The sequence below is a fragment of the Suncus etruscus genome, chromosome 12 (genome assembly GCF_024139225.1).
Source record: "Suncus etruscus isolate mSunEtr1 chromosome 12, mSunEtr1.pri.cur, whole genome shotgun sequence".
Classification (NCBI taxonomy): Eukaryota; Metazoa; Chordata; class Mammalia; order Eulipotyphla; family Soricidae; genus Suncus; species Suncus etruscus.
The window spans coordinates 96,640,989-96,666,181 of NC_064859.1; the positions used below are offsets into that span (position 1 = coordinate 96,640,989).

The 25,193-nt window shown below is 39.6% G+C and overlaps 1 protein-coding gene across 1 annotated transcript in view; it reads right to left on the reverse strand.

Annotated features, from left to right (window-relative positions):
* Positions 1–25,193, reverse strand: part of LOC126024306 (phospholipase B1, membrane-associated-like) — an 85,893-nt gene that overhangs the window by 54,979 nt on the left and 5,721 nt on the right. Inside the window, exons 4-16 of the mRNA XM_049784694.1 lie at positions 23,363–23,421; positions 21,635–21,707; positions 20,136–20,194; positions 18,404–18,447; positions 15,417–15,552; positions 10,779–10,865; positions 9,480–9,542; positions 8,759–8,841; positions 7,014–7,086; positions 5,598–5,702; positions 5,044–5,100; positions 4,480–4,551; positions 3,413–3,487 (exon numbers count right to left, since the gene is read on the reverse strand). Coding sequence (XP_049640651.1) covers positions 3,413–3,487; positions 4,480–4,551; positions 5,044–5,100; positions 5,598–5,702; positions 7,014–7,086; positions 8,759–8,841; positions 9,480–9,542; positions 10,779–10,865; positions 15,417–15,552; positions 18,404–18,447; positions 20,136–20,194; positions 21,635–21,707; positions 23,363–23,421 — 986 coding nt within the window. The remainder of the gene's footprint in view (positions 1–3,412; positions 3,488–4,479; positions 4,552–5,043; positions 5,101–5,597; positions 5,703–7,013; positions 7,087–8,758; positions 8,842–9,479; positions 9,543–10,778; positions 10,866–15,416; positions 15,553–18,403; positions 18,448–20,135; positions 20,195–21,634; positions 21,708–23,362; positions 23,422–25,193) is intronic.

Consider the following 25,193-nt stretch of genomic DNA (forward strand, 5'->3'; position numbering starts at 1 on the left):
TTCTCCCTGCCTCTATCCTGAACCCTCAGACCTGTCAGCTGAAGGAGTTGCAGACATGTTGTCTGAGCTGGAGGAGAATGTCCCCTCCATCGATCCACCACCATTCAGCCCTATCCAAGGGCTGTTACACAACATAATGGCTCTCGAACTGTGATTTGAATCCTGGACCAAGACAGCATGGTGAGATTCCTGTTCTTGTGTTTGATTTTGGGTCTTTTCAGCTGGTGTGAGCACAAAACCTTGGGCCACGTGGAGCCACTTTTAAAGATTGTCAAAACCCTTTCTGGGGGCAGAAGGGCCAGTGAAATAGGGAAGGTGAAAGATTGGATCACCCCATCCGAGGCCCAAGATTGAGACTATGCTGCAAAAAGTCTTCTGTCCAAAAATCTCAGCCTCCTCAGAGATTGATGGAGAGCCCTAATTGGAAAGGGCCAGGAAGAAAAACCTTATCTACACGGACTGATTTCCTGAGTATGACCTTCAGCCCGAGCATGAATTTCAACTTTGGAAATTTTGGACTCAACTTGTACCACTTTGAGCTATGTACACCCAGATAAGCCTGGTGGAGAAACTGTGACCCAGAAGCTTTTGACAATGGCAGCTGTAGTGGCAGCCGGCAACTCTCAGTGAAAAGCACCAGACTGCTCCCTCTCTGATAGCAGATAAGTGGGCCTGCTTCCGAGGATACAGCAGCAGTTTTGAGCATCCTAGCTGTGGTGCAGAAGCTCCCAATCAAACCAAAGTTGGCAGGTGCTTGCAGTTCCCGCCTGGACCTGCTGCAGAAGCCTAGGATTCCATGGAAGTGAAGCCACATGGTGAGCGGTCTGGGAGAATCCCAGCGTCCGGACAATTAGTTTTAGATGAAGGGTTAAAATAAATGTCCACAGACTTTTGGCAAATTGGTGGTGGTATGAAAATGGGGGGGGGAGATAACTGAAAGATCTAATTTAAAACCTACATCTAACTTTGATCTGTCATTTTCTTGATGGTTTAAATGAGCTTTATAGTTTTCTGTAATTAAAGTTCCCAATTGCATGTTTTAATGTGTATTTTAATGTAGCAGACTGTTTTCTTTTTATTTTTAATATATTATTTATTTAAACACCTTGATTACATACATGATTGTGTTGTTTGGGCTTCAGTCATGTAAAGACCACCACCCATCACCAGTGCAACATTCCCATCACCAATGTCCCAAATCTCCCTCCTCCCCACCCAACCCCCACCTGTAATTTAGACAGGCTTTCTATTTCCTTCATACATTCTCATTATTAGAATAGTTCGAAATGTAGTGATTTCTCTAACAAAACTCATCCCTGTTTGTGGTGAGCTTCATGAGGTGAGCTTTAACTTCCAGCCCTCCTCACTTTTGTGTCTAAAAATTATTATTGCAAAAATGTCTTTTATTTTTCTTAGAACCCATAGATGAGTGAGACCATTCTGTGTTTTACTCTCTTTCTCTCTCTCTCTGACTTATTTCACTCAGCAAAATAGATTCTATGTACATCTATGTATAGGAAAATTTCATGACCATCTCTCCTGACAGCTGCATAATATTCCATTGTGTATATGTACCACATTTTTTTAGCCATTTGTCTGTTGAAGGGTATCTTGGTTGTTTCCAGATTATTGCTATGGTAAATAGTGCTGCAATGAATATAGGTGTGAGGAAGGTGTATAGTATTTTTGTGTTCCTAGGGTATATTCCTAGGAGTGGTATAGCTGGGTCATATAGGAGCTCGATTTCCAGTTTTTGGAGGAATCACCGTATGGCTTTCCATAAAGGTTGAACGAGACGGCATTCCCACAAGCAGTGAATGAGAGATCCTTTCTCTCCACATCGCTGCCAACACTGCTTGTTCTCATTCTTTGTGATGTGTGCCAATCTCTGGGGTCTGAGGTGGTACTTCACAGCTGTTTTGATTTGCATCTCACTGATGATTAGTGATGTGGAGCATTTTTTCATGTGTCTTTTGGTCATTTTTATTTTTTCTTTGTCAAAATGTCTGTCCATTTCTTCTCCCCATTTTTGATGGGATTAGAAGCAGTCTGTTTTCAAAATGTATGTTCTGTATAAATGTTCTTGTACTTGTGTTTAGGGAAAGGTTAAATGTAACAAAGTTCCCGGGGAAATGCTTGGTTAAATAGCATTAAGAATTATAAGAACAAGAAAGTTCCAGAATAAAATGCTTGGTTAAATTGCATTAAGCAAAAGAGGAACAAGGAAGTTCCAGGAGAGTGCTTGGTAAATAAGCATTAAGAACATTTTAAGTTACAGGTATATTTTGCAGAAAAGTTATGTTTATGAAAAGGCAGATATGTTAATTTTACACTTTAAACTTTGTTTCTATGGAATATTAAGTCTTCCCTTTAGCTAAAGACGGAGTCAGGAATACAAACACTTACTACAGTTCATTTATATTCAGGGAGTGGGAGATCCCTCAATAGGGCATGAGATCCCCCATCTTCAACATAACTTTTCCTATAAGTCAGACCTGCCCATTTCTTGGAAGGGTCTTTGGGAAGTCTGAAGATCACCTGAGTGGTGGAGAGCGATTTTGAGAGTTTTGATGGAGGAGACGAGGAGGAGAGATTGAGATTCAGCAAAAAGGATGGAGGAAGAAGTAGGGCAAGCTGGAGAGAGCAAGCTTAAATAGGCTTAAGATTATTGGCCACAAATGAGGTGGTTAGGGCCTTGAATAAAGTTGATAACTCCTGTAGTCTGACTGCTGTGAATTTTCTCCCTGCCGCTATCCTGAACCCTCACACCTGCTGGCTGAAGGGGTTGCAGACAAGTGTTCCGAGCTGAAGGAGAAAGGCCCCTCCATCCATCCACCTCCATCCAGCCCCATCCAAGGACAGTTGTACAACAGTAGGTAATCCCCAAAGGCAGGAGAATTAATAGAAATTTTGCCACTGGGGAAGGGTGGATAGACTAGAGGTAGGATCACTAGAACAATGACTGAGAGGTCAATCCAAATGAGGACTGGTTAATGAAAGGAGGGAAAGTAATAAGCAAGACACTGATCAGTAACACTTGCAAACCGAAAGTGCCAAAAAGGAAAGGATAAAAGAAAACAGTGGCTACCATAGAGGCAGTATCTGGGTTAGAGGGAAATTTGACACATTGGTGGACAGATGTGGACACTGGTGAAAGAATTGATGTTGAAACATGGCACATCTGTAACCCAATCATGAACAAATTTGTAACTTTTAAATTCACAGTTATTATGTTTGAAAACAATAATAAAGATGGCATCGTGAACTATGTACTGTGGGCTCCAATGGAAGAGCCACATCATGGGTCTCTCATTCATTACATCAGGATCAGACAACATTCCAAGATTCAGCAAGAATCATGGCCCCAGTGTTATAAGCATGTTTGTCAATCAAAGAAAAAAACACATCCTACCTGAAATAGTTGGTTGGCAGGAGGAAACCTGGGCTGGAAGTTGCTGTTCTTATAGGTGAACAGATAGGGATGTCCCTGAAGAGAAAAAGGAATAAGTTGGGCCCATGGTCCTGGAGTTCCTTCTTCATCAGTTTTACCACCCCTTAGTAATAATATTCAGCCAGTTTAGTCATCCTTCATATGATGCAAGAGATTATTCTCTGTGCTTTCTCCTTTGTAGTGCCTGTGAATTTCCCAAAGGAAGTACATAATGCTTTAAAAGAGCCTTTCCAAATGAGGCAAGACACCTTGATCTCTAACCAGAGGATCAAAATTTCAGATAAAACAATATTTTTCTATGAAAATATACCTTAATTAGAACTCTTGGACATCCTAAGCAGAGGGGGAAATAAAATGAGTTATATAGGTATTATTACATAGCAACAATTATACTTCATAGAATTCATCAAGAAAGCCAAATATTTGGACAAAACGTATTTCTATAATACTACTATGGGGCAGAAGAGATAGCATGGAGGTAAGGCATTTGCCTTGCGTGCAGCAGATTGCTGGTTACAATCCCGGCATTCCATATGGTTTCCTGAGCCTGCCAGGAGCGTTTTCTGAGCACAGAGCCCGGAATAATCCCTGAGCACCTCTGGGTGTGACCCAAAAACCAAAAACCAAAAAAAAAAAAAAAAAAAAAAGAAAGAAAGAAAGAAAAAAGAAATAAAATCCTACTCATTTATGATCAGTAATTTTTACATTTAATTCCTCATCAGCATTATATGCACACCTAGTACTTAACATAAACATGCTTAAACATGCTTAGAATCACATTTTGGGGTAGATGAGATGCAGTATTGTTTCATTAGGATAGAAAGGATTTCAGTTCTTCCAAAGAACTAACCTCCTGAGCCCAGGTGTAATCGTGGATCTAGACCTAGACCTTGAAAATCCTGGACCTAGACTTAGAAAAATAGACCCAAAAATTGGTGCTAATAATTCAGACACCAAAACATCCTTTTGGTACCCCGATTTCTCTGAAAATCAGAAGGTGACTCCATCCTCCACCAGTCCTTGTGTACCTTAGGGGGACAGGCCAACAGCCTCCTGTATCTTAGACTGTATGGCTTCACTTTCTGTCCTGCTGGCTCCATCTAGAAGAGAAGCTGAATTTAAGAATAGAAACGTCTTGGAGAGGGAGTTTTCTGGGTGATGTTGACAAAGATACACTCCTAGATTTCACTGAGCCCTACCATGGGCCTCAGAAACACCTTGAAATGTGTTAACTAAACAAACCAACATTGCCAGTGAGTTGAGTCAGAGAGACAGGATTTCTAGGAAACTTCTTCCTGTCTCTAGTTCCTCCTATGGGCTCCCACAAAGTAAAAAATACTACTTAACTGTGGGACACATATGTCTGAGGCTCAGTTCAGCCCTGAAACAAGGCAATCAAATACGAGATCATCACTTGTATGGGACATATATGTGTGAAGCCTGGTGACCCAGAGCCTCTGGACTGGGTCATGCTGGAACCCTGCAGTCAGGGAGTGACATAGACAGTGTGGTGGGGTAGTAGTAATGTCCATTTCTAAAGTCAGTCCTCACCCTGAGCCAGTATGGTTCTCTCCCAGAACCCAAGGACTCACCATGAGGTTCCAAAGGTGCACCCCCAGGGAACTGGGGTCCTTTAGCTGCTGATCCTCCTGAAAGAGAATCAATAAGAAGTCTGTGCCCAACATCCTGAAGACAGGGTGCTTCCCCACATGTGAAAGTTCTCTCTGGAAACTGGGGCTGCCCTGATCCATCCTGATGCATTCTCTCTAACCAGCACACCCCCGCAACAGACTGTACTCATAGGGACATCATCTGGTATTAAGCCAGGAGAAACTGTCTGGGAATACTCATTGTCATCATGGGGATCTCTGAAGGGGAATGAATAGTAGAAGCAGACACAGGGTCATGTCTGAGCATGGCTGACAGCAGAGGAATAAGGAACTAATGCACCTCCTATACCATTTGCATTCAAGCTACAAATATTAGGGAAGTTCTACCAATTTATTAAGGTTATGTCTCCAGAATATTCCCAGGCCCTTGAGAAATTATACCAGACAGTTAAGATCATAAACACCTTTCCCTCCACATGGTGACATTCTGTGACTTGTAGAAGACAGCAATTGCCAGGGAAGGGGTCCAGGCTCACCAAGAGATGGGACAAGTCAGGATCATAGAAGAAAGGCTGGAACACCACAGCAAAGGACTCCTTCTGGTTGTACTTGCTGGAGGACAGGACACTTTCCCATAGTTCCTGAAGGAGACACCAGAGTGACATGAATACAAAATGCCTCTGTTTCTATCAACTCATCCTCAATCTAAGAAACACATGCATGCTACTCCAAATTCCTTACTATTCAGAAAGATCCTCCTATCTGATAATTCCATATTTTTCTAAACACTAAATTGAGCTCATTTTCTTCCAAACCCTACCCTTCAATAAACACCAAAGACAGACTTGAAATATTTTCTAGGGAATTTCAGGAGGGAAACGATAGTGCACCACTGGGCTCTCAAACTCTATGTAAGGGCTAAGTTTTGTACAAGAAGTAGACACTTAAGTACTCAGAAAGTAAGTGTCATTTCTAGAAAGAGAGGGGTCCTCTACACTTCATTTATAATGTTGCCTTACAGCAGAATCATGTTAATATGTGTTGGGAGCCAGATCCTTTGAAATATAGCTTAGCATAAGTACAGCCATTTTCCATGGACAGATATTTTGTACGAGTATTGCCTTTAATCTGAACTTAAGATGTGTACTTGCCAAATGGGCAGGAGTTATCGCAGACTGCCCTGCAAGAATTTGACCACACAGGAAGGCTTGTTATATAATTAACATGTATGTAGTTACAGGAGGTATACTGGCAGAACATTGTGATTTTTATGAATACACCTAGAGATTGCGTTGTTGTGTAACCACCCATTATAAAATCTCCACTATTGTTCACTTCCTAAAAAAGTCCCTGCTTGTTTGAATAAAATTGACACCTTGATCAGCATCTTTGTCTTGGTGTCCCCTTTTCTCCCACACTTCTTTCTTTCAGGTAAAAGTCCTTTCCACGACCACGAAAAACTGTGAGCCGTGGGCCAACTCAAACATGCTCAGAAGACAATAATATGAACAGTTTCTCCACCCTCCTTGGGTCTAGTGTCTCATCTAGAAAACATACTTCCAGGAGCCGCGATTGGTTGTGGTTGTGACCTGAAATCCGGATTTGAAAGCCAGTTTGGAAAAACCTGCCAACCAGACATGTCCTAGTTCTGTTGCAGAATTAAGCAAAATAGCTTCAGTAAAAACCTTAAAGTTTTTCAATATCTTCCTCTTATTATCTACTTAAGTATCATTTCTGCCCCCAATAATGGTTCTCCTATTCACTGACCTATGCCACAGAGGTAGGAAGATAATTAAAAGCACCTCCATTAGAGCTTGAGTCTGCCCTGCATACAGGTGAAGATATTCTAGGCAATTCCAGGCACATATACCTCCACGGTTGCAACTACTCCTGTCCTCCTCCTAGACATCAGCTCCTGAGAGACAGCAGCCAATGTCCTTGTGTAAGCTTACCTGGTAGTTCATTCGTGCATAGGCTTTATAAGGAACTCTGTCCTCTGAACACTTGCAGAACTTGGTGTTGTTGCTGCAGATAAAATCATACATAAGAAAGGCCAAAGAGTGAGAACATAAATAGAAAAGGTGCTGCCTTGCATGCAGCAGACTGAACCCAACCAGAATCACTGCAATGGGCCCTAGGCTTTCTGAAAAATCCACCCCACCCCCAACAAGAAGAACAATAAAAATGTCTAAATAGCCAGCATGGACTTTGAGAATGCTTCTAGGGTTTAGTGATGAGTCAGCAGGGAGAGAGTGGAACCTGGAGAACATGAGGTTGACTTCAGCCATCATGAAAGTGAAGATAGTCATGTAGGAAGGTGTAGGAGAAGAAAGAAACACATGGTGGAATGCTGAGTCATGTGGGAAGTTCTATTTAGGCTCCTGGTACAACACCTCCTGAATCGACATCCCCACTCCAGCAGAATGTATCTCCTTTCCCTCAAATTCCATCTCTCCTTCAACATCCTTCCTCTTCAAAACTACACTTAACCCCAGTTTATTCCTTCCATTTAATAGCCCCCAGATCCAGATGTCTCTACTTCAATATTTGTTACAGGACCCAATTTACAGTTTGGCTTTAAGATATTTCAATTCCATTTTTCAAAAGTCAGAAATACTTGGTATTCGAGTTCTGGAAAGAAAATATTTCCCATTGTAGAAAACCTCCAGGTCAACATTTACTAAGCTATAGATATTTTTGTCAAAGTTTATGTACTTTTTGACTGAAGTGAAGGGATATCTGGATTTTCTTAGGATCTCTACCCTGAGGGCCAGAGGGGGGCGCAGGGGGTTGACTTGCATGCACAAACATAGGGCAGACCATGATTCGATCCCCCAGAAACCAATGTGTTTCCCTAAATCAGAGGCAATTTCTGAGAACAAAGTCAGAAGTAACCCTTGAGCATCACCAGGTGTGCCCCCCCCAAAAAGATCTTCACCTTGGTCATTGCTCAGGGGTCACATAACCAGCAGGAATATGAGGAACACGAGGTGCCAGTGTTTGTGTTTAAGGTTCCTACATGCAAACGCTGGAATGTCATCCTTTGGAGTGATCTCCTAACAACACTCCTTTGGTGTTTTTAGCATCATAGCTGGGTTTTAGACTCTTAACTCATTTAACTTTGAGTGAGAGAGAGAGAAAGAGAGAGAGTAAGAGAGAGAGAGTGATTACAAAGCTCCAGCCAAGGACTTCAGATTTACAAAAATGTTAATGTGCTACTGAGCTAAATCCTTGCCAAATCACAAATAATTCAAATTGGTGGGGGAGAGTGTTCTGGCATTAACCATCCAGAGCTGATACGTTATTTCCTTGCTTTGCTTTTCCTCAGTCTCTCGCTTTTCACCTTAGATTTCCTGTCTCTCCTCCCTCCTTCATCAGTCCTCTCCTCCTCCACTTTCCATTAATTTAATTTTTAAAATGTACATGAAGGATAGCAGTGAGAGTATCGAGAAAGTGCTCTAACACAGGACTATATTCCAGGTACTCACTGTCTTACTCCCTTTAATATACATTTGGGGGTCCTCATCCTTTGTCTATTTACCACTGATAATAGACAGGGATCTGAATCTTCCCTCTCTACTTCCAAACTTTGGATATACTACAAATATTTATGCAACTTGAGGGTGAATTCAGCAATTGCTTTTTTTAATAGTACCACGTGAAAATGCTGGTTGGTCCCACTCCATTGCTTTCTCACCTGTGTTGAGTCTTCATCCCAGGCAAAGCAATGAAATCCAGGAGATCAGTAAGATCCACCAGGTTTACAAATGATCTAGGCACCTAAAAAGTAGACAAGGGCAAAGCTGGTCATGTGAAAAGTCACTGGTCTTGACTAGGTGATGTCAGGAATACTTGGCTGGATGCCGGGTTTAGGACTGGCTCAACGTGACTGGCCCTTGAGGAGGTGGCAGACTGGGGTAGGTCATAAGAGCTGGAGCTGCAGTTGGGATGGTCCAGAAATTCCCCAGTGGACGGCCCCTCCTCTTTGGTGTCAGCAGGATGTCAATTTTCATGGAACCCTGGGATTGCTGTGACATGAGTACCATTAGAATTCACCATAGTGGAAGAATCTGCAGCACTCATCATGGTCATCATTCTTGAAAAGGATGTTAAGAAGGAGTCAGGAGTCCTTCCAGGAAGGCACGGCACAGAAACAATCTTAGGAAAAGGGTAGCCACAGAGACCCTAGAACTATGTCAATGACCTGAGATCTCATCCAAAAGAGAGAAGGGCTTCGCCAGAGTTGTTCTTTCTCTCGATCTCCACTTCCCTTCTTCAGACCCTCGATTTCTCCCAGCTCAGTGGAAGAGCTGATGGTCCCACAGAAACTGAACCCCCAGTCCTCTTAGCTGGGAGGAGTCATCAGAATGTTTCAGGACTAAGACCTAGGGTGATGAGGAAAGGATCCTTAGCCTCACCTCTTGCTGCAGGTAGTCCAGGGTTTTAGTCAGTTTGTTCATGGCACTCTTCACAAAACTGCTCTGTGGAAGGAAAAAATGCTAAGCATAGAGAGGATCAGGGATGTGGGAACTGACATGTCCAGGATTACATCTGGCTAGTCTTGTTATCATTCAACTCCTGATATAACAATGGTAAAAGGGTGTCTAGAAGCTTTCCCACATACAATTGTTCACTTTTAAGACCTTACCCAGTGTTTCTGAATTATCTCATACACTAACATAAAAAGAAAAATAAAAAACTTTTCCAATGAAGACATTTTATGCAAGGAAAGGACAATTCTGAATCTCACACTAAAAGATGGGAGACCAGATTCACTCCAAAGCTGCTGGTGGGATTGTGTGTGTGTGTGTGTGTGTGTGTGTGTGTGTGTGTGTGTTTGTGTGTGTTTATTGACAACGGTCAAAATTAGGCAATCATACATAAGCATCCCAAGCTTCTACATTAAGTTACATCTTGGCAGTTTATTTTGACTGGCAGAATTATTTTTATTGGTGGAATATTTGTTCAAGGAGAAGCACAACTGAGCAAGGTGTAAGTCTAGAGAAGTTTCAACCCTTGTTTGAGACCTCTTTAAGGAGATGGGTGACTGAGGTAGGTCAAAAAAGCTGGAGCTCTTTACATGACTGAAACCCAACTACAATCATGTTTGTATTCAAGGTGTTTAAATAAAATATTAATTTTTTTAAAAAAGAGCTGGAGCTGCAGTTGAAATGGCCCTTTCATAGCCCACCTGTCCTGCTATTCTTACCTGAGCACGAGTGGCCTCTGTGCCTGACAGTGCTGAAAGACACCTCCTCATTACCCAAGACTTCAGAGATAATTCAGTGAAATACCATAAATTAACTTCTATAAATTATAGCATATATAAACACTACGATAAATACATAAATATAATATATGTACATATTACATATATTCACTTTATATATGAATATAATCTATTTATTTATATATTCATAACATATTTATATATAACATATATCATATATTATAAATTATGTAATACTAGAAATACAATTAAATCACCTTAAAATTGACCCAGCTTTTACCATCAGAGCAGAAGGAAATGCAAATAAACTCAGTTGCAAATTTTGGAGGTAACCTGTACCAGATGTGAAGAACAGGGGGATTTGGCAGTGGGATCTCTATAATTTTGGAAAATGCACCAACCTTAACTGGAAGTCAGCTGGTTCTGCACATTCACTCTGCTCCCAATCCCATGCTTGCATTCCTGCTCCTCTAATCCTGAAGCTTACCTGACCCACAGCTGGACAGAGGTAACACTCATGGGTGTTACTGAGGAACAAATTGATTATCTTCCAGTCATTTTTAAAGTCGAGTTTCTAGGAAAAAAATGAGACAAGAAAAACAATATTAAAATTGATATAGGTGGATCCTGGAGCGAGGTCTTATTCTTTACTTTTTAATTTTTTTCTGTTTCACAATCTACCCAAATGAAATCATTTGACTGGTTCTCTTTTCATGTATTTTGGTTTGTTTTAGGGTCACACCTGACAATGCTTATGAGTTACTCCTGCCTCTGCATTCAGGAATTACTGCTTCCTGCACCCTGTGGACCAAATGGAAGACCGAAGATTAAACCTCCTGGGCTAGCTACATGTAAGGGAAGTGCCCTACCGGTGAGTAAGAGGCTTCATGCTTAATTCTTTTTTTAACTTGGTTATTGGGCTGCAGTAAGCAGCACTCATGGGTTATTCCTGGCTCTGCACTCAGGAATTATTCCTGACAGACTTGGGGGAATGACAATATGAGATATTCCCCACCTGGTCAGCCACATGCAATATAAATATCCTACCCACTTTGCTATCACTTTGGCCCCCCATGATTCACTCTTTATGCCAAAATAAACACATGTTATTGAAATCTAAAATTTTATCCATATGACAATAAAGCCAGCTGATAACCCCAGGCTCTGAGTCAGAGCTTACTCCTGACATTGCTTGAGGGACCCTATGAGATGCAAATCCAGTCTGACTGCATGCACTGTGGATGCAAATCCTGGCCACAAAGAACCTATTCATTTACATGTCACCAGGCCCTCCAAATTTTTTATCATGAAAATTACCATTTATTGTCAACCAGAAAACCTACAAAATGAAGGCAGCTCTCACTTAATGAGCACTTCATTGTTTCTAAAAGTTAATTTTATATCTCTTGTTCCAATGAGACAGATTTATGTAGGAATAGCTATTTATTCCATATTTTATTTTTATGATTCATATTGATTCTAAAATTTTCATATTAATTTTTATTTTGACCAAAGTGAATTACAAATCAATCACAGTTGTAGTTTAGATACAGAGTGATATTGAATCAGGGGCATTCCCACCATTAATGTTGTCCTCCCTCCACCCCTGTTCTCAGCATGCATCCCATATTGCTCCTCCTTTGCCCCCCCCCCCCATGCTGCTAGTATAAGTGGTCCCTTCTGTGTCTATCTTGTTGTAGATTGGGTATCAATTCTGTTGTAGTTGGCTTTGAATTTGGTGTTTAAGACTGATCATTTTTTTTTATTTCTACTCAATGTTCATATGCCTGTTTGCTATTGGTGCTCTCCATTATCTCTCCCTCAATTTTGAGGCAGAAAAAGAAGGTTCAAGTTATGTGGTTCTGTTTGTAGTAAAAAAAAAAAAAAAAAAAAAAAAAAAAAAAAAAAAAGAAAGAAAAAGAAAAAGAAAAAAGGGGGGCAAAAATTCTAACAAGAAAAAAAATGGGAGAAGTTCTTCTAGAGACTATAATCATCAGTTTAAGTAAAGAAACTGGAAAAGGAAAGAAAACATAAAAATAATACAAAAATTCAAACCCCCCAAAAAGCAAAAAAAAAAAAAAACAAAACAAAAACAAACCTACAAACAAAAACCCTGAAAAGCACCACAGCAATAAAAACAATAACCGAATACTAGCTATGTTACCAAAATAGAAACAAATTGTAGCACAGGAAAAAAAGAGAAAAAAAGGCAAAGAAAAGAAGAAAAAAAACCAACAATAATTACAAAAAATATTAATTAGTGCTATTTTTTGCATAGGCACAGTAAAAATTGGGGAGATTAGACAGGGCATTCCCCTGTCCCAAGAGATACAGGATTTCCCGGCCCTTGAAGTATACTCTCATGGGTATAACTACAGGCTCCGTACATGCTCTTTTACTCTCCCCCAGGTCCTTTAGTCATGTCTGGAAGTTTTCCGCGCTGTCGTGGATGCTCTGTTCCATAACTTTTGTTTTAATCAGTCTTCTATAGTTGGTGGTCTTGTTTTTTGCACCAATTTTAGGATAAAGCCTAGGATAAAATCTTTCAATAGTTATCAAAAGTTCTGATCAATTGCAGCTGTCTCAGTCAGACCTCTGGAATTAGAGTTCTTGGTTGTTGTAGAGATTATAGGCCAAAGCCTAGATTAGGGTCATTTTTGTTGGTCCCAGATTACATTCTGTCCAATTGTGGGGGTCACAGTCAGTCTTCTGTAGATAGAGATCTTGTCTTTTGCACAGATCAAAGGATGATGTATCTTTAGATTTTAGCTTATCATTAGGTGTTGAGATAACCTGCTCTTAGACCAAGTTGTTGCCATTTCCTCATTGTCAGAATTTCATATCTGATGCATATATATGTCCATGTCATATATGTGTCCACATCACATGTGTCAGAGCAGTATTAAGAATGTCCCAGAGGGAGTATGGTTCCCGGAGCTCTTACTGAGAACTGTGTCAGTTCTATATCTGAGATCTAGGGTTTGGGGTTGACAGTCACTGTCTAATCGCATGGAGTCTAAGTTGGGACCTCATGTCAAATGTTCAAGGTGTCAGAGCAGTATTAAGAATATCCCAGAGAGAGTATGGTTCCTGGAGCTGTTACCGAGAACTGTGTCAGTTCTATATCTGAGATCTAGGGTTTAGGGTTGGACAGTCACTGTCTAATTGCATGGAGTCTAAATTGGGACCACATGTCAAATGTTCAAGGTAGGAAGTTCCCCTGTATTGTAAAATGTGTAAGTTCTTATGCCTAGTAGATAAGAGCTTGTGTCTATATGTAAAATTTCCCTCTTTTTTGTATGCCTCTGAAAAAATAAATGGTGCTATTTTAGATTGCTGGTGCATTTGGTGGTGAGAGTGTCAGGCTCCATCATCTCTGTGCCCTGGTTTTGACCTAAATTTTAATGCAAGGCAAGACTTTTTCTTGTAAGGTTTTGTACTCAGCAGAACCAAAACACCAAAAACAGTTGAAGTTAAGGAAAAAAACAAAAAGAGGACTCATATATATATATATTATTCTATAAATATATATACATATATACACTCATATATATAAAAGAAAAATAAATAAAAATGAGTTTATAAAAGTAATTAAAAGAACCAAGAGTTACAGGAGACTACCTTGCATTTAGAAATAAACAGGTTAAAAGGTAGTATTATAAAGGTCTTAAACTTATAAAAACTTATAAAAACTAAATTAACTAAATTAAAAACTAAAATTTCCCAGGAACAGTAAGATACAATAGTGTTAAGGCTCTTGCCTTGCAGAAAGATAATGTAGATTAAATCCTTGACAGCATTAATAAATTCCCTGAATCTGATAAGGACTAATCTCTGAGTATAGATCCAAAGGATGAGAAAAAAAAGAGAAGGAAAGAAGGAAGGGTTAGAGGGGAAAAAAGAAAAAGGAAAGAAATAAGTAAAAAAAAAAGTGTGAGTGCTAGAGAACCAGAAAAATTGCTAGAGACCTCTGACTCAGAATTTAAATGACAATGGGAATTAATATCAATTCTCACTTAATAGACAATTGCTTCTCTACCAGTCTCATCCTCCATCTCACTTAATTGTCCATATCTCTGATGTGTGGACCACTTATTAACCTCATTTCATGACATAGAAAACAGAGAAAAGATACTAAATGCTGTATCCAACATTATAGAGCAATTGGAAAGAGAACTCAGGATCTTGGTCCAATGATATGTAATTTGAAAGCAATAGCTCCAGGCAGTTCCTAAGATAATGAGGTCATTTGCTTCCTGCCAATATAGGAAAGAGCACTGTCTGTTCTGATGTCCCAGACAAGAGAGAGGGTGGGTTTTAGAGAACCAGGCCACTAACTGTTGAGCTTTTGCTATTAGAACCATGGAGCCTGGTGGGTTATGTCCACTTGATTCCAGCAGGCACAGGCTGCCTGAACATGGGGACCAGCAGTCTTCTTACCTCATTTTCTTTCATGCTCCTCACTAGCTCTGTTGCCTGAGTCCACAAGAAACTGTGAAGAGGGAGAGAAGAAAAGAGAGAAATAGTTTTGTTTCTGACGGCCAGAAGGCTGTTCACCACCCGAGTCACAGGAAGCTTTGAGACTGACATGATATTACACCACTCTGGTTTCTGGGATACCAGCTATCATGTAATATTGTTATGATTTTTGTTGGCTCATCCTAGGGTATAGAGTTTGGGCAATACTAGGTGATCTCAGGGTTTGAGTCCTGAGTCTTTCCCTCAGAGATCACTAATGGGGATGCTTGGTGGACCACATCATGCTAGAATACGTGATCCAGCCAGGGTCAGCTACATGCAAGGACATGTGCATTGATCCTGAAATATAAGCTCCCTTAATTCTAATTTAAGGCCTTTGTCTCCACATCTTTATTAACATTCCAGCATATACACTGTACACTTCACAGTCTCATAGAGTTCTAGAAAAGGTACTTACTCAGCATCAGTCCAAGATGACATTTCTCTTCGAAGGAGACATATTGGTGTCAGAACAGTAGAATTGAATAATCTTATAATATCTGAAAGGACTAAAGAGAACATATTTGAGTCCATGGCTTTGAAATTGGGGATCATCTGAAGAAAATGACCCCCTCTAGGTGGGAGTACTCAGGTCAGTGACCCTTGCCAAAGCTTTGCCCTCATAGCCAGTCTGCACTCGGATGTCAGGTTTCCAGATGCCTATTGCAGTGAATGGAGCAAGACCTTGACCTGAAGCCAAGGCCTGTGCCACAGAGTCCCATTTCACAGAGCTCTCTGGCCAGCTGAATATTGTGTATGAGCAAACACATGTGTGTGCATGCTTATATGTGCATGTGTGATTTGCGTGAAGGCACCCACACATGCAAACATGCAATCCTGCAATTATATACACAAGGAAGTAGGAAAATGGAGTGGGAGAAGATATTTTGTCACAATAATCTTAAGGACTAATTAAAAAACTGATATCTGAGATCAGGTCACTGAGGAAGAATGGGTTCCCATATATATTGCATTACTGCTTTGGAATCCAGCATGACTATAGATAATTTTTCAATTATGTCTGTCCATTCTCTATGGTATTATTGGAGATTTTATGGTGGTTTTTTTTTTTTTTTTTACAATAACCAGCATTGTATTTGGAGAATCGAGGCATGCAGGGATTTTAAGATAGAACTAATATTCACAGCAGGAGTCTTTTTTGTCATCCACTATAATTGCTTTTTAAATGTATTTCTACTCTATTTCTTGTTTCTTTTTGCAACCTCTCAGCTATGCAGAACAAAGGACTTCAGACCAAGAACAAGTATGTGCAAGAATGTGGCCTCCCAGTTGTTTCCACTTCCAAGAGAGTGGTCATTTTTAATAAGACCCTTTTCTAATAAGATCCACATTTGTAGCATCATGCACACTACAAACAACCAAACTTCCAATGAGACCCTGCATGGTTTGATGGCAGGTCTCACTCTCCCAGGATCATTAGTGGAGGCCAGAGCAGGCATGGGATATTCACGTTCCTATCCGGACTTAAATATCTTCACAGAATCTCTAGCTCACTAGAAAGACCACAGGTCTGCTCCTTGATGATTGGGTCCACTGGCAAACAAACTCAACGGAGCATCTTCTGCTGTGCTCTGATGCTTTATACTAAATGATGATAGAAAAGAGGCTGCTTGGTTTCTGTCATGACTATGAACCCAAGTGCAGGTGATTTAGCATCCCATCAAGTTAATCTATCTAACAATAGGGATGAAGAGATTTCAGGATTATTATTTATTAACATTTTTTTAAACAATCTAGGTTTCCAGAGCTCACATTTCCTATTGCTGGCTGATTAAAAGAGTATAAGCATTGAAATATAAAGAAAATGCTTCGCAGTAAATTAAAATTGGTTCCTATATCATTTGTTTTCAGTTTCTTATAACCAACTGTTTTTTATTTTGTTTGTTTATCTGGTTTTGGGGGCCACACCCAACTGTGTTCAGGGTTACTCCTGGCTCTGCACTCAAATTATTTTTGGTAGGCTCAGGGAACCATAAACGATGTCAGGGAACAAACCTAGGTTGACCGTGCAAAGCAAATGCTTTATTCACTGTGCTAATCTTTCAACACTGAATTTTGTTTTGGAAGGGAATTATTTCTTTGTGAAAAGTCAACCTGGATCTTCTCATTGCTGGATTTTGAGGGAAAGAAATCACAGCCAGAATTTTTGGAGATGAACATCTCCAAGGAGTTTTGGCAGCTCTGTGAGAGAAATCTGATCAAAATGCTCCAAAACTATTTCCTGATGTCGCACCATTCACCCAATACCAGTTGATGTCTCTGTATTCAAAAATTTGAACAAATTCTCACACAAAATTCAGGTGGGCGTTCTACATTCTGGTTATATAAGTCCTCTCATTATACCTTATTCTTATAAGACATGTGACCCATGACTCAACAGTGCCTGTTCTGCTCTTAATCTGGAAACAACCAAGATGCTCTTCAACAGATGAATGGACAAAGAAACTGTGGTACATATTCACAATGAAATATTATGCAGCTGTCAGGACAGATAAAGTCATGAAATTTTCCTATACATGGATGGACATGGAAACTATTATACTGAGTGAAATAAGTCAGAGGGAGAGAGACACAGAATAGTCTCACTTATCTATGTGAGGACCAAGTCATGATATAAAGCTGGAAGGGCCAAGTCATGATATAAAGCTCACCACAAAGAATGGTGAATGAAGTCAGAGAAAAAACTACACTAAAAACTATCATGACATTTTTAGTAAGTGAGAGAAGTAGGAAAGCCTGTCTCAAATACAGGCAGGGGCTGGGAAAGGAATGAAATGGGGACGTTGGTGGTGGGAATGCTGCACTGTTGAAGGAGGGCGTTCTTTTTATGAATGAAACCAACTATGATCATGTTTGTAATCATGGTGCTTAAATAAAATATCGTTTAAAAAGTAAATAAATAAAAGTTTAAAAAAATACAAAATCGATTGTATCTAATGGGATTAAAAAATACGGTATTCTAAAAAAATGTAAAGCTCACCTTTCCCCATTCCCAGGCATATGTCCTGGGATGTTTCTTCTGTCCTGCAAGCAGAGGCAAACACAAAAGCATCAAACAGAGCTCGTCTCACTGCCGATACCTCAACCCTTGAACTCTGTGCTCTGCTCCCTTCAGAGCCTTGACTCCCTCTGGCTCTGGCCCTGAGTTTATCCTTCAAAGAGTCACATACACATTGCAAATGACAACAAAGATACCAAGATAGGATGATATGTTGAGTAGTTTCCCTTTGAGTTTGACCCCAAAGGCCTGCAATTTGATCCTTAATTGAAAGAGATGCTGGCCTGGATGTGGCATGGAATTAACCTGGTCTCACCCTGAGTTGGAGAAAACAAAAACATGAAGAGTCATATCCATGCCACATTTGCTCCTTTATTCACCTAGAGGAGTTAGGGAGATTCCATGGTGCCCCAACTGTTAACCAAGTGTGCATGTGACTAGTTCCTGTGTTGGCACTTCTTTCTAGGGAAAGTGGAGCAAGAAGCTCCCTTTAATTTGAGTTTTTTCATCAGAGAATTTTAAAAGCATGGCCTCAGGGGCACCTCATAAGATTATTCTGGGTCCAGCCAACTCACCTATTCTGTTTCTCCATCATACCAACAGAATTTAGCAATATCAACTGGAAAAGAGATAATACTTGAATCAACATCCAGGGAAGACTGTAGATCAGCTTCCAGAGACAATGATGCCTGTTGGAAAGCCCACTCCCACAGACAGGGATATATGGTTCAGAGAACAGTTGAGACCTCCATTTTGCTTTACATGGTGGGATTATTTGCTTTCCTGAAACCTGGGGTTCAAAGCTCAGAGCTATAGAATGTGAGAATGTTTACACTGGCACGAAATCTATGTCTGGATGATTTAGATCCAAATGTATCATTAAACCTGATGGAAATTCTACAGGGAAACATATCAGAAAATAGACAATGACCTTACATAGTCTCAAATCGAGTTTTCTTTCTGTCTGTCCACAATGACTAGAATATTAGTAGAAATGTCAGGATTGTGTGTGTCTGCTTTGTGACCACATATCTGGATCCTAGAACTGTGTCTGTGCTACCAAAATTCAACAAATAATTTTCTCTAAATATTATTTTAGTGACTGAAAAGATTCATATACTTCTCTTGCTCAAATATTCCATGGAGAGGACACACAGGAACAGAGAATGTCACTGTACATTGGAGGCAAGGCCATACATAGTTGAGTCAAAATTCTGTGGTTTAAAATGTTCTAGAGATGCTCGAAACCATAATCAGTAGATACAAAGTCCTACAGTAACATGAACTATGATGTGGTCTATTATTTTCAAACTTTCTGACATGAATGATCTTTTGCAAAATCTCTGGAAATTGCAATTTTCAGCTATGAGTTGATAACTGAGTCCAAAGGCAATATAATGAGATAACATATCCACACAATTGGGGTTGGGGGGGGGGAGTTGAGGAGGCAGAGGAGGAGGAAAAAGTGGAGGAGATGGAGGAGGAGGTCTGAGGAGTGGGGTCCTTGGGAGAAGGAGGTCTATTAAGTGGTGATATATGCTGTGTTGGAATTATGTACATAAAATCATTATTAAGAGTATTATTAGCATCGAATATCTTTAAAAACATAATAAATAATAGTTTTTTAATTCTTTGTAATCTTTGACATAGCAAAGGATACCTTTAATTATATAAAATAAAATATATTTAATGTGTGAATTAATGTTTTTACTATTTCTAATCTTTGACATAGTGAAGAATACATTTAGGGGCCGGAGAGATAGCATGGAGGTAGGGTATTTGCCTTTCTTGCAGAAGGTTATTGGTTTGAATCCCAGCATCCCATATGGTCCCCCGAGCTTGCCATGAGTGATTTCTGAACAAAGAGCCAGGAGTAACCCCTGAGCGCTGCAGAGTGTGACCCAAAAACCAAAAAAAAAAAAATTAATACAGGGCTGGAAAAATAGCACAGCGGTGTTTGCCTTGCAAACAGCCGACACAGGACCTAAGGTGGCCGGCGTCTAATATGGTCCCCCATGCCTTCCAGGAGCTTTTTCTGACAGAGATCCAGGAGTAACCCCTGAGCATTGCTGGGTATACCCCCCCAAAAAAAAGAATACATTTAATCACAAAAATTTAAATATATTTATCAGCTGTAAATAAGTCCAATAAATTTGAAATCCTAGACTACACAGCTTCTTGCGTGTTTTTTCCCAACTTAAAATGTTGTTCTTTCTGCCAAATGAAGTATTGCCTGTTCCAAAGAACTCATCAAAGGGTTGCGAGTTCAAAACCTGTTCCTCACCTCCCTATTTCATAAATACTCACAGTTTCCTTAATGCCAATGGAAGCCACAAATTTCACATCTGAAGGATTCAGTGTATTGACTGTAAAGATAAGAAGCCATTAAGGAGGTCTCAGGTCTTCATTCCCTATAACTTGCTCCATATGCCCCATCTAGGATTAGCTGCTGAGAAGTCTATGGACTATGGGATGTAATAACTGAAGTATAGGTAGTCCCTGGCAGTTCTGAAACCATGCTCTAAATTTGTCAAGTCTTCTCTTGAGATCTCAATTTTAAGGGATCTAGAGTATCTAAACAATGACACCATTGGTCCTCTCCCAGACCTCTTTTGCCTATTGCTCCCTTCCATTCACTGTCTTTGCATTTTGAAGGCACTATAAATCAGGAAAAGCAACAAACTTAAAGGAATCTATCAGGGAAAAAGAAAAATTATGACAGTTATAGATGGCCACAGAACAGCAAATTCTATGAGCACTAAAACACCAGAGGAAATGTACATGCAAATAGGTCACAAGAATCATGGCAGCCCAACTGGGAATTCAGAATATCTTGGATTTCTAGAAACCTGGTTGTGTGATAGAGCCCTAAAGCTAAAAATTTATCAATTTTAATTAAAAATGTATCTAATTATCAAATTTGAAACTATATTATAAAGCTAGTGATCAAAATGACATGGCACCCAAATAAAGATAGGGTATTTAATCAATGGATCAGAATGTAATGCCCAAAGGCAAACCCCAGATATGTGACAGATAATTTTGATAAAGGAGTTGAGATATCAAAATACATAAAAATAACCTCTTCATCAAATTGAAAAACTAGTGATTTACCTGTAAGAACAAAGCTTGAGCTATTATCTCACACTTTACACAAAAGTCAATTAAAAGTGTTTCAAAGGGGCTGGATTGACAGCACATCAGTAAGGCATTCGCTTACAGGACTACCAAAGGATGGACACAGTTCAAACCTCAGCATCCCCAATGGTCCCTCGAGCCTGCCAGGAGAGACTTTTGAGTGCAGAGACAGGAATAACCTCAGAGTGGTGACAGGTGTGGACACCTCCCCCAAAAAAAGTGGTTCAAAGACTTTGAGGTCAACTAGAAGCTATAAAGTACATTGAGGGAATATTCACAGTCTCTGGGTGTTACAACCAATGTCAGCTATGTAGGTAGCCAATCTATTGAGAAGTCATTGGAGGTACTCTGCAAGAATGGAGAAAACCTGAGGTAGCTAAGACACAACCCACAGCTTCCATGTCATGGGTTCCCCAAAATAAGTATGGGCAGTGGCCCTCATCCAGGCAAGCCACCCCAGAGATATGTTGGTTTCATTTCTTAAGGGTATGTTGGTCTGTGTCCCTCCACAGAAATAACTGAGGTACAAGAGACAAAAATAGGGTAAGAGAGAGGTACTAAGCATAAGGTGCTTGCAAATTAAAACATTTTAAGAGAAAAAGTGATCAAGATTCTCTTGATCACTCAGGAGAGAGGGCCAAGCATGGCCCATACACACAGAGACATACCTGATACAGAGTATATGTTGGACTTTAAAATCTTCGGGTCACAAGACAATGGCAAATGCTTCACAATCTCCAACTACAACAAAACATAAGGCATATCATTTTTTTGTTGATACCAGAAAGCACTGTTTTAGATAGAACACCTCCCTCTTTATTTTATTTTGTTCTAGGTAGGCTATAAATAAAAAAAATAATTGTTGGTGGCCATGATCTTCTAACTCTTCCCCATTTTGCCAACAAATTATGTGACCACTGCGACTAACCACAATGACTTGCAATGTGGCCGTTAAAGAAGGAAACTCCAGAATTGTCAGTTGAGAGTGAAGGAGATTAGATAAAGGAAAATGAATATAAGCTCTTATCATGGAAAACAAATAATAAGAGAGTTTTTCTCATAATGTTATTGTACTGATATATTTAAAACACTCAAAAATGAGGGACGTGATTAATTATAGGTTATGCATATTTTATGACAATTGGAAAATTTAAGGAGATACCTAATAGATTAGATTAAGAATAAAGCTTCCTTCTGTTTTTATCATATTTATTCCTATCCTTCCTCTTTTCATCTATTTTACACAGTATAAGGCATATGATGTATGTACTAATTGTATCAGTTACTGGAAACAGAAGATAGAAAAATTAGAAACATTCAATTCTCCAGATAAGTGTGTCCGAGTACATGTGGAATTTGAGCAAAAAAGATACTCAAAACTAGGTAGGGTTTCCTCAATACACAGGTTTCTTTTAATTTTTCTGGATTCCTTGAAAGGGAAGTCTGACTTATTCTCCCTGGAAATTAGACTGAGCTATAAATCAAATAGGTAACTTCACAGTAACAAGGTTTGTGAATTCCTCTCACCATCACAAGAAGAAAGTTATTTTTTCCAGAATTACTGATAGTAGAAAGAGAGAAAACTCTGTCAGCTCTGATCTTGTTTATATTTTGGGAACACTTTGCCCAGATGCTACTAGAAGGTTCCCAGAATCTTTTTAAGATCCAATCATATAAAAGTGAATTAATAAATTTTCTGGAAACTTCCTGGTCTGCCTAGTCAACAAAAAAGAATAACTAGCACCAAATCTTAGGAAAAGTTGGTGGCCAAAGCAATAATACAGCTTGTAGGGTGCTTGCTTTGCACATATCAATATGATTTTTTTTGTTTGTTTTTAGATTTTGGTCCATACCTTGTAATGCTCAGGTTACTCCTGGCTATGCTCTCATGAATCACTCCTAGTGTCAGGGACCATATGAAATGCTGGGGGATCAAACTGTGGTCTGTCCTAGGTTAGCGCATACAAGGCAGATGCCCAACCGCTTGCACCACTACTCCGCCTGCCAAAAATTATTTCTATCTTAGGCTACCCATATGATCTCCAGTCTCTCTCCTGAAGCTATTCCTGAGAGCAGAACTAGGAATAAGCCTTGTATACTGCTTAGTGTGGCCCTAAAACAAATTTAAGACAGGTGGTTCTGCCACCATTGTTCTGCCAAAATGTGTGAATATTATTATTTTCTTTATTTATCTATTTATTTATTTTGGGTTTTGGGCCACACCCGGTGACGCTCAGGGGTTACTCCTGGCTATGAGCTCAAAAGTCCCTTTTAAGAGAAGCAGCTCTTCTGAGTCCTTCCAAAGAGGCTTTACAGAAGGGCATGCCCACTTATGGAATCTAGTCAAAGAGGAAGGACCCTCCACAAACAGATATCCCATCAGAACCAAGCCTTACCTTTGGCCACTCCTCCTCTCTTTTTGAGTTGTTAGAAAAAGCTTGGTCCTGGGTAGCCCCTAAAAGAAAGAAAAAACATTTCTGATCATTTAGTCAGAATTAACTCTCATCCATATTTTCAAGCTTCATTCCTTGCTTCTCAACTCTCCCTGGATTCCATAAGCAACATTTGTGAGGAAACCCAACAATTCCTTCAAGATTATCTCCATTAATGGGTACATGATGTTCTCTTACTGTCTCCTATTGATGCAGAATATCCAGGTTGAAAAACAAAAGTGCTATCTAAGAAAATAGGAACAAGAGCTCTCTACCATATATGGGCAGTTGATGTCAGATTCCTCAGCAAAAGAATGGAGCAGTAAAGTAAGAGCAATTCAAAGGAGATCTAGTACAATGTGTGGAAAGGCAGTGAACGTTCTGGAGTATCTGATGGGTGATGTGAGTTTTGCAGAAAATCTCATCATGGCCATCCAGCACCTGTGACTACACTTCAGAGCTGGATGAACACTGTGTTGCAGTCGTGCGGAATATGAGGTACAGAGGAGGAAAGGGATGTGGGAAGGCCACATGTAGATTCTTGTCTCAGCCCACTTCACATGGGACTTAAAAGGAATAATATACATTTCTCTCCCACACTCAGTTGAGACATGGCACACACTTTTTTGTTGAAGCATGAGAATGATTCTTGCAGTGAACTACCAAGTCTCAGTGTCCCTTTAAACTTCTCAGATTAAAAAGAAACTGTTCAGGAAAAGATTGTGTAAGTGACGTAATTAAAGTTAACAAAATCTTTGTAAGTAAAGAAAAGGTGACACAGTGGGAAAAATCTATTCAACAAGTGGCATTGGACATGTCTTTTTTGTGTCGTGGCTATTTTTATAAGTAGTGCTGGAATATCTATAAATCACAAAAAAATTTAGACATGTGAGAGCCACTCTGCTGTAGTATGGCATAGAACACAAAGGAGATGTTGATTGCAGCACATTAGAGTCACATTTTCCCAACACAATGATCACAGTGGTGTTTCAACTGATAGTGAAATGAGATTTTCAAGGCAAAATGAGAGAGTGATCAGAAATAACCTTTGGCTTTGGAGCTTCCTGATGGGAGCCTGTATTTCTATTTCCACCACCAAGCTTGTTGCTGCTCCAGGGCATAACTGGTCCTTTCTAGAACTTTCCAGAGAGAAAATCAATTTCTCAAAGTGAACTAAACTCTCATCCTTGATGTCCCATTCAGTCCAATTTCTTATACTCTAGGCTGTATGACTATGACTGGCTGAAATAAAAAGTTACAAAAGAGGTCAGTAGAAGAAAGCCTGAGATTTAAATTTTATTATAAAATATTTAATAAAAGAAGGTTTAGACGTTACTCTACATTGTTTATATAACTTAGCAAATCCACTATAATATGACCAATTCTGCTCCTTGCTCAAGTGCTCAGTAAGTTGTTTGATTACAGTAAACAGGACATATTTTTCTTTTTATACAATCTGGGAGAATTAAATGTCATTACTTTGCATACTATCGTCACAGTCAAATTAAAATATTTGTCAGAGAGCTGGTGCCAGCTGAAAAAGTCCTGTTGTAGACTCTCATCCTAAAAGGTCTTCAATGTGAGCTCTTCAAAGGCTGATTTTTAAAGCCACAAAAAAGATATCCAGTCTCTTTTTTTAGAAACCGTCATGACATCTTTCAACCTGGTTTTGTTCCTCTGCAGATAATTGTATTCATTTCTACATTCAGTGAGTTTCTATGTTCATGTGTCAATGTATGCCCATTAAAAGTCATACCTAAATCAAGAATCTGAGGGTTGGGCCCGAGAGATAGCA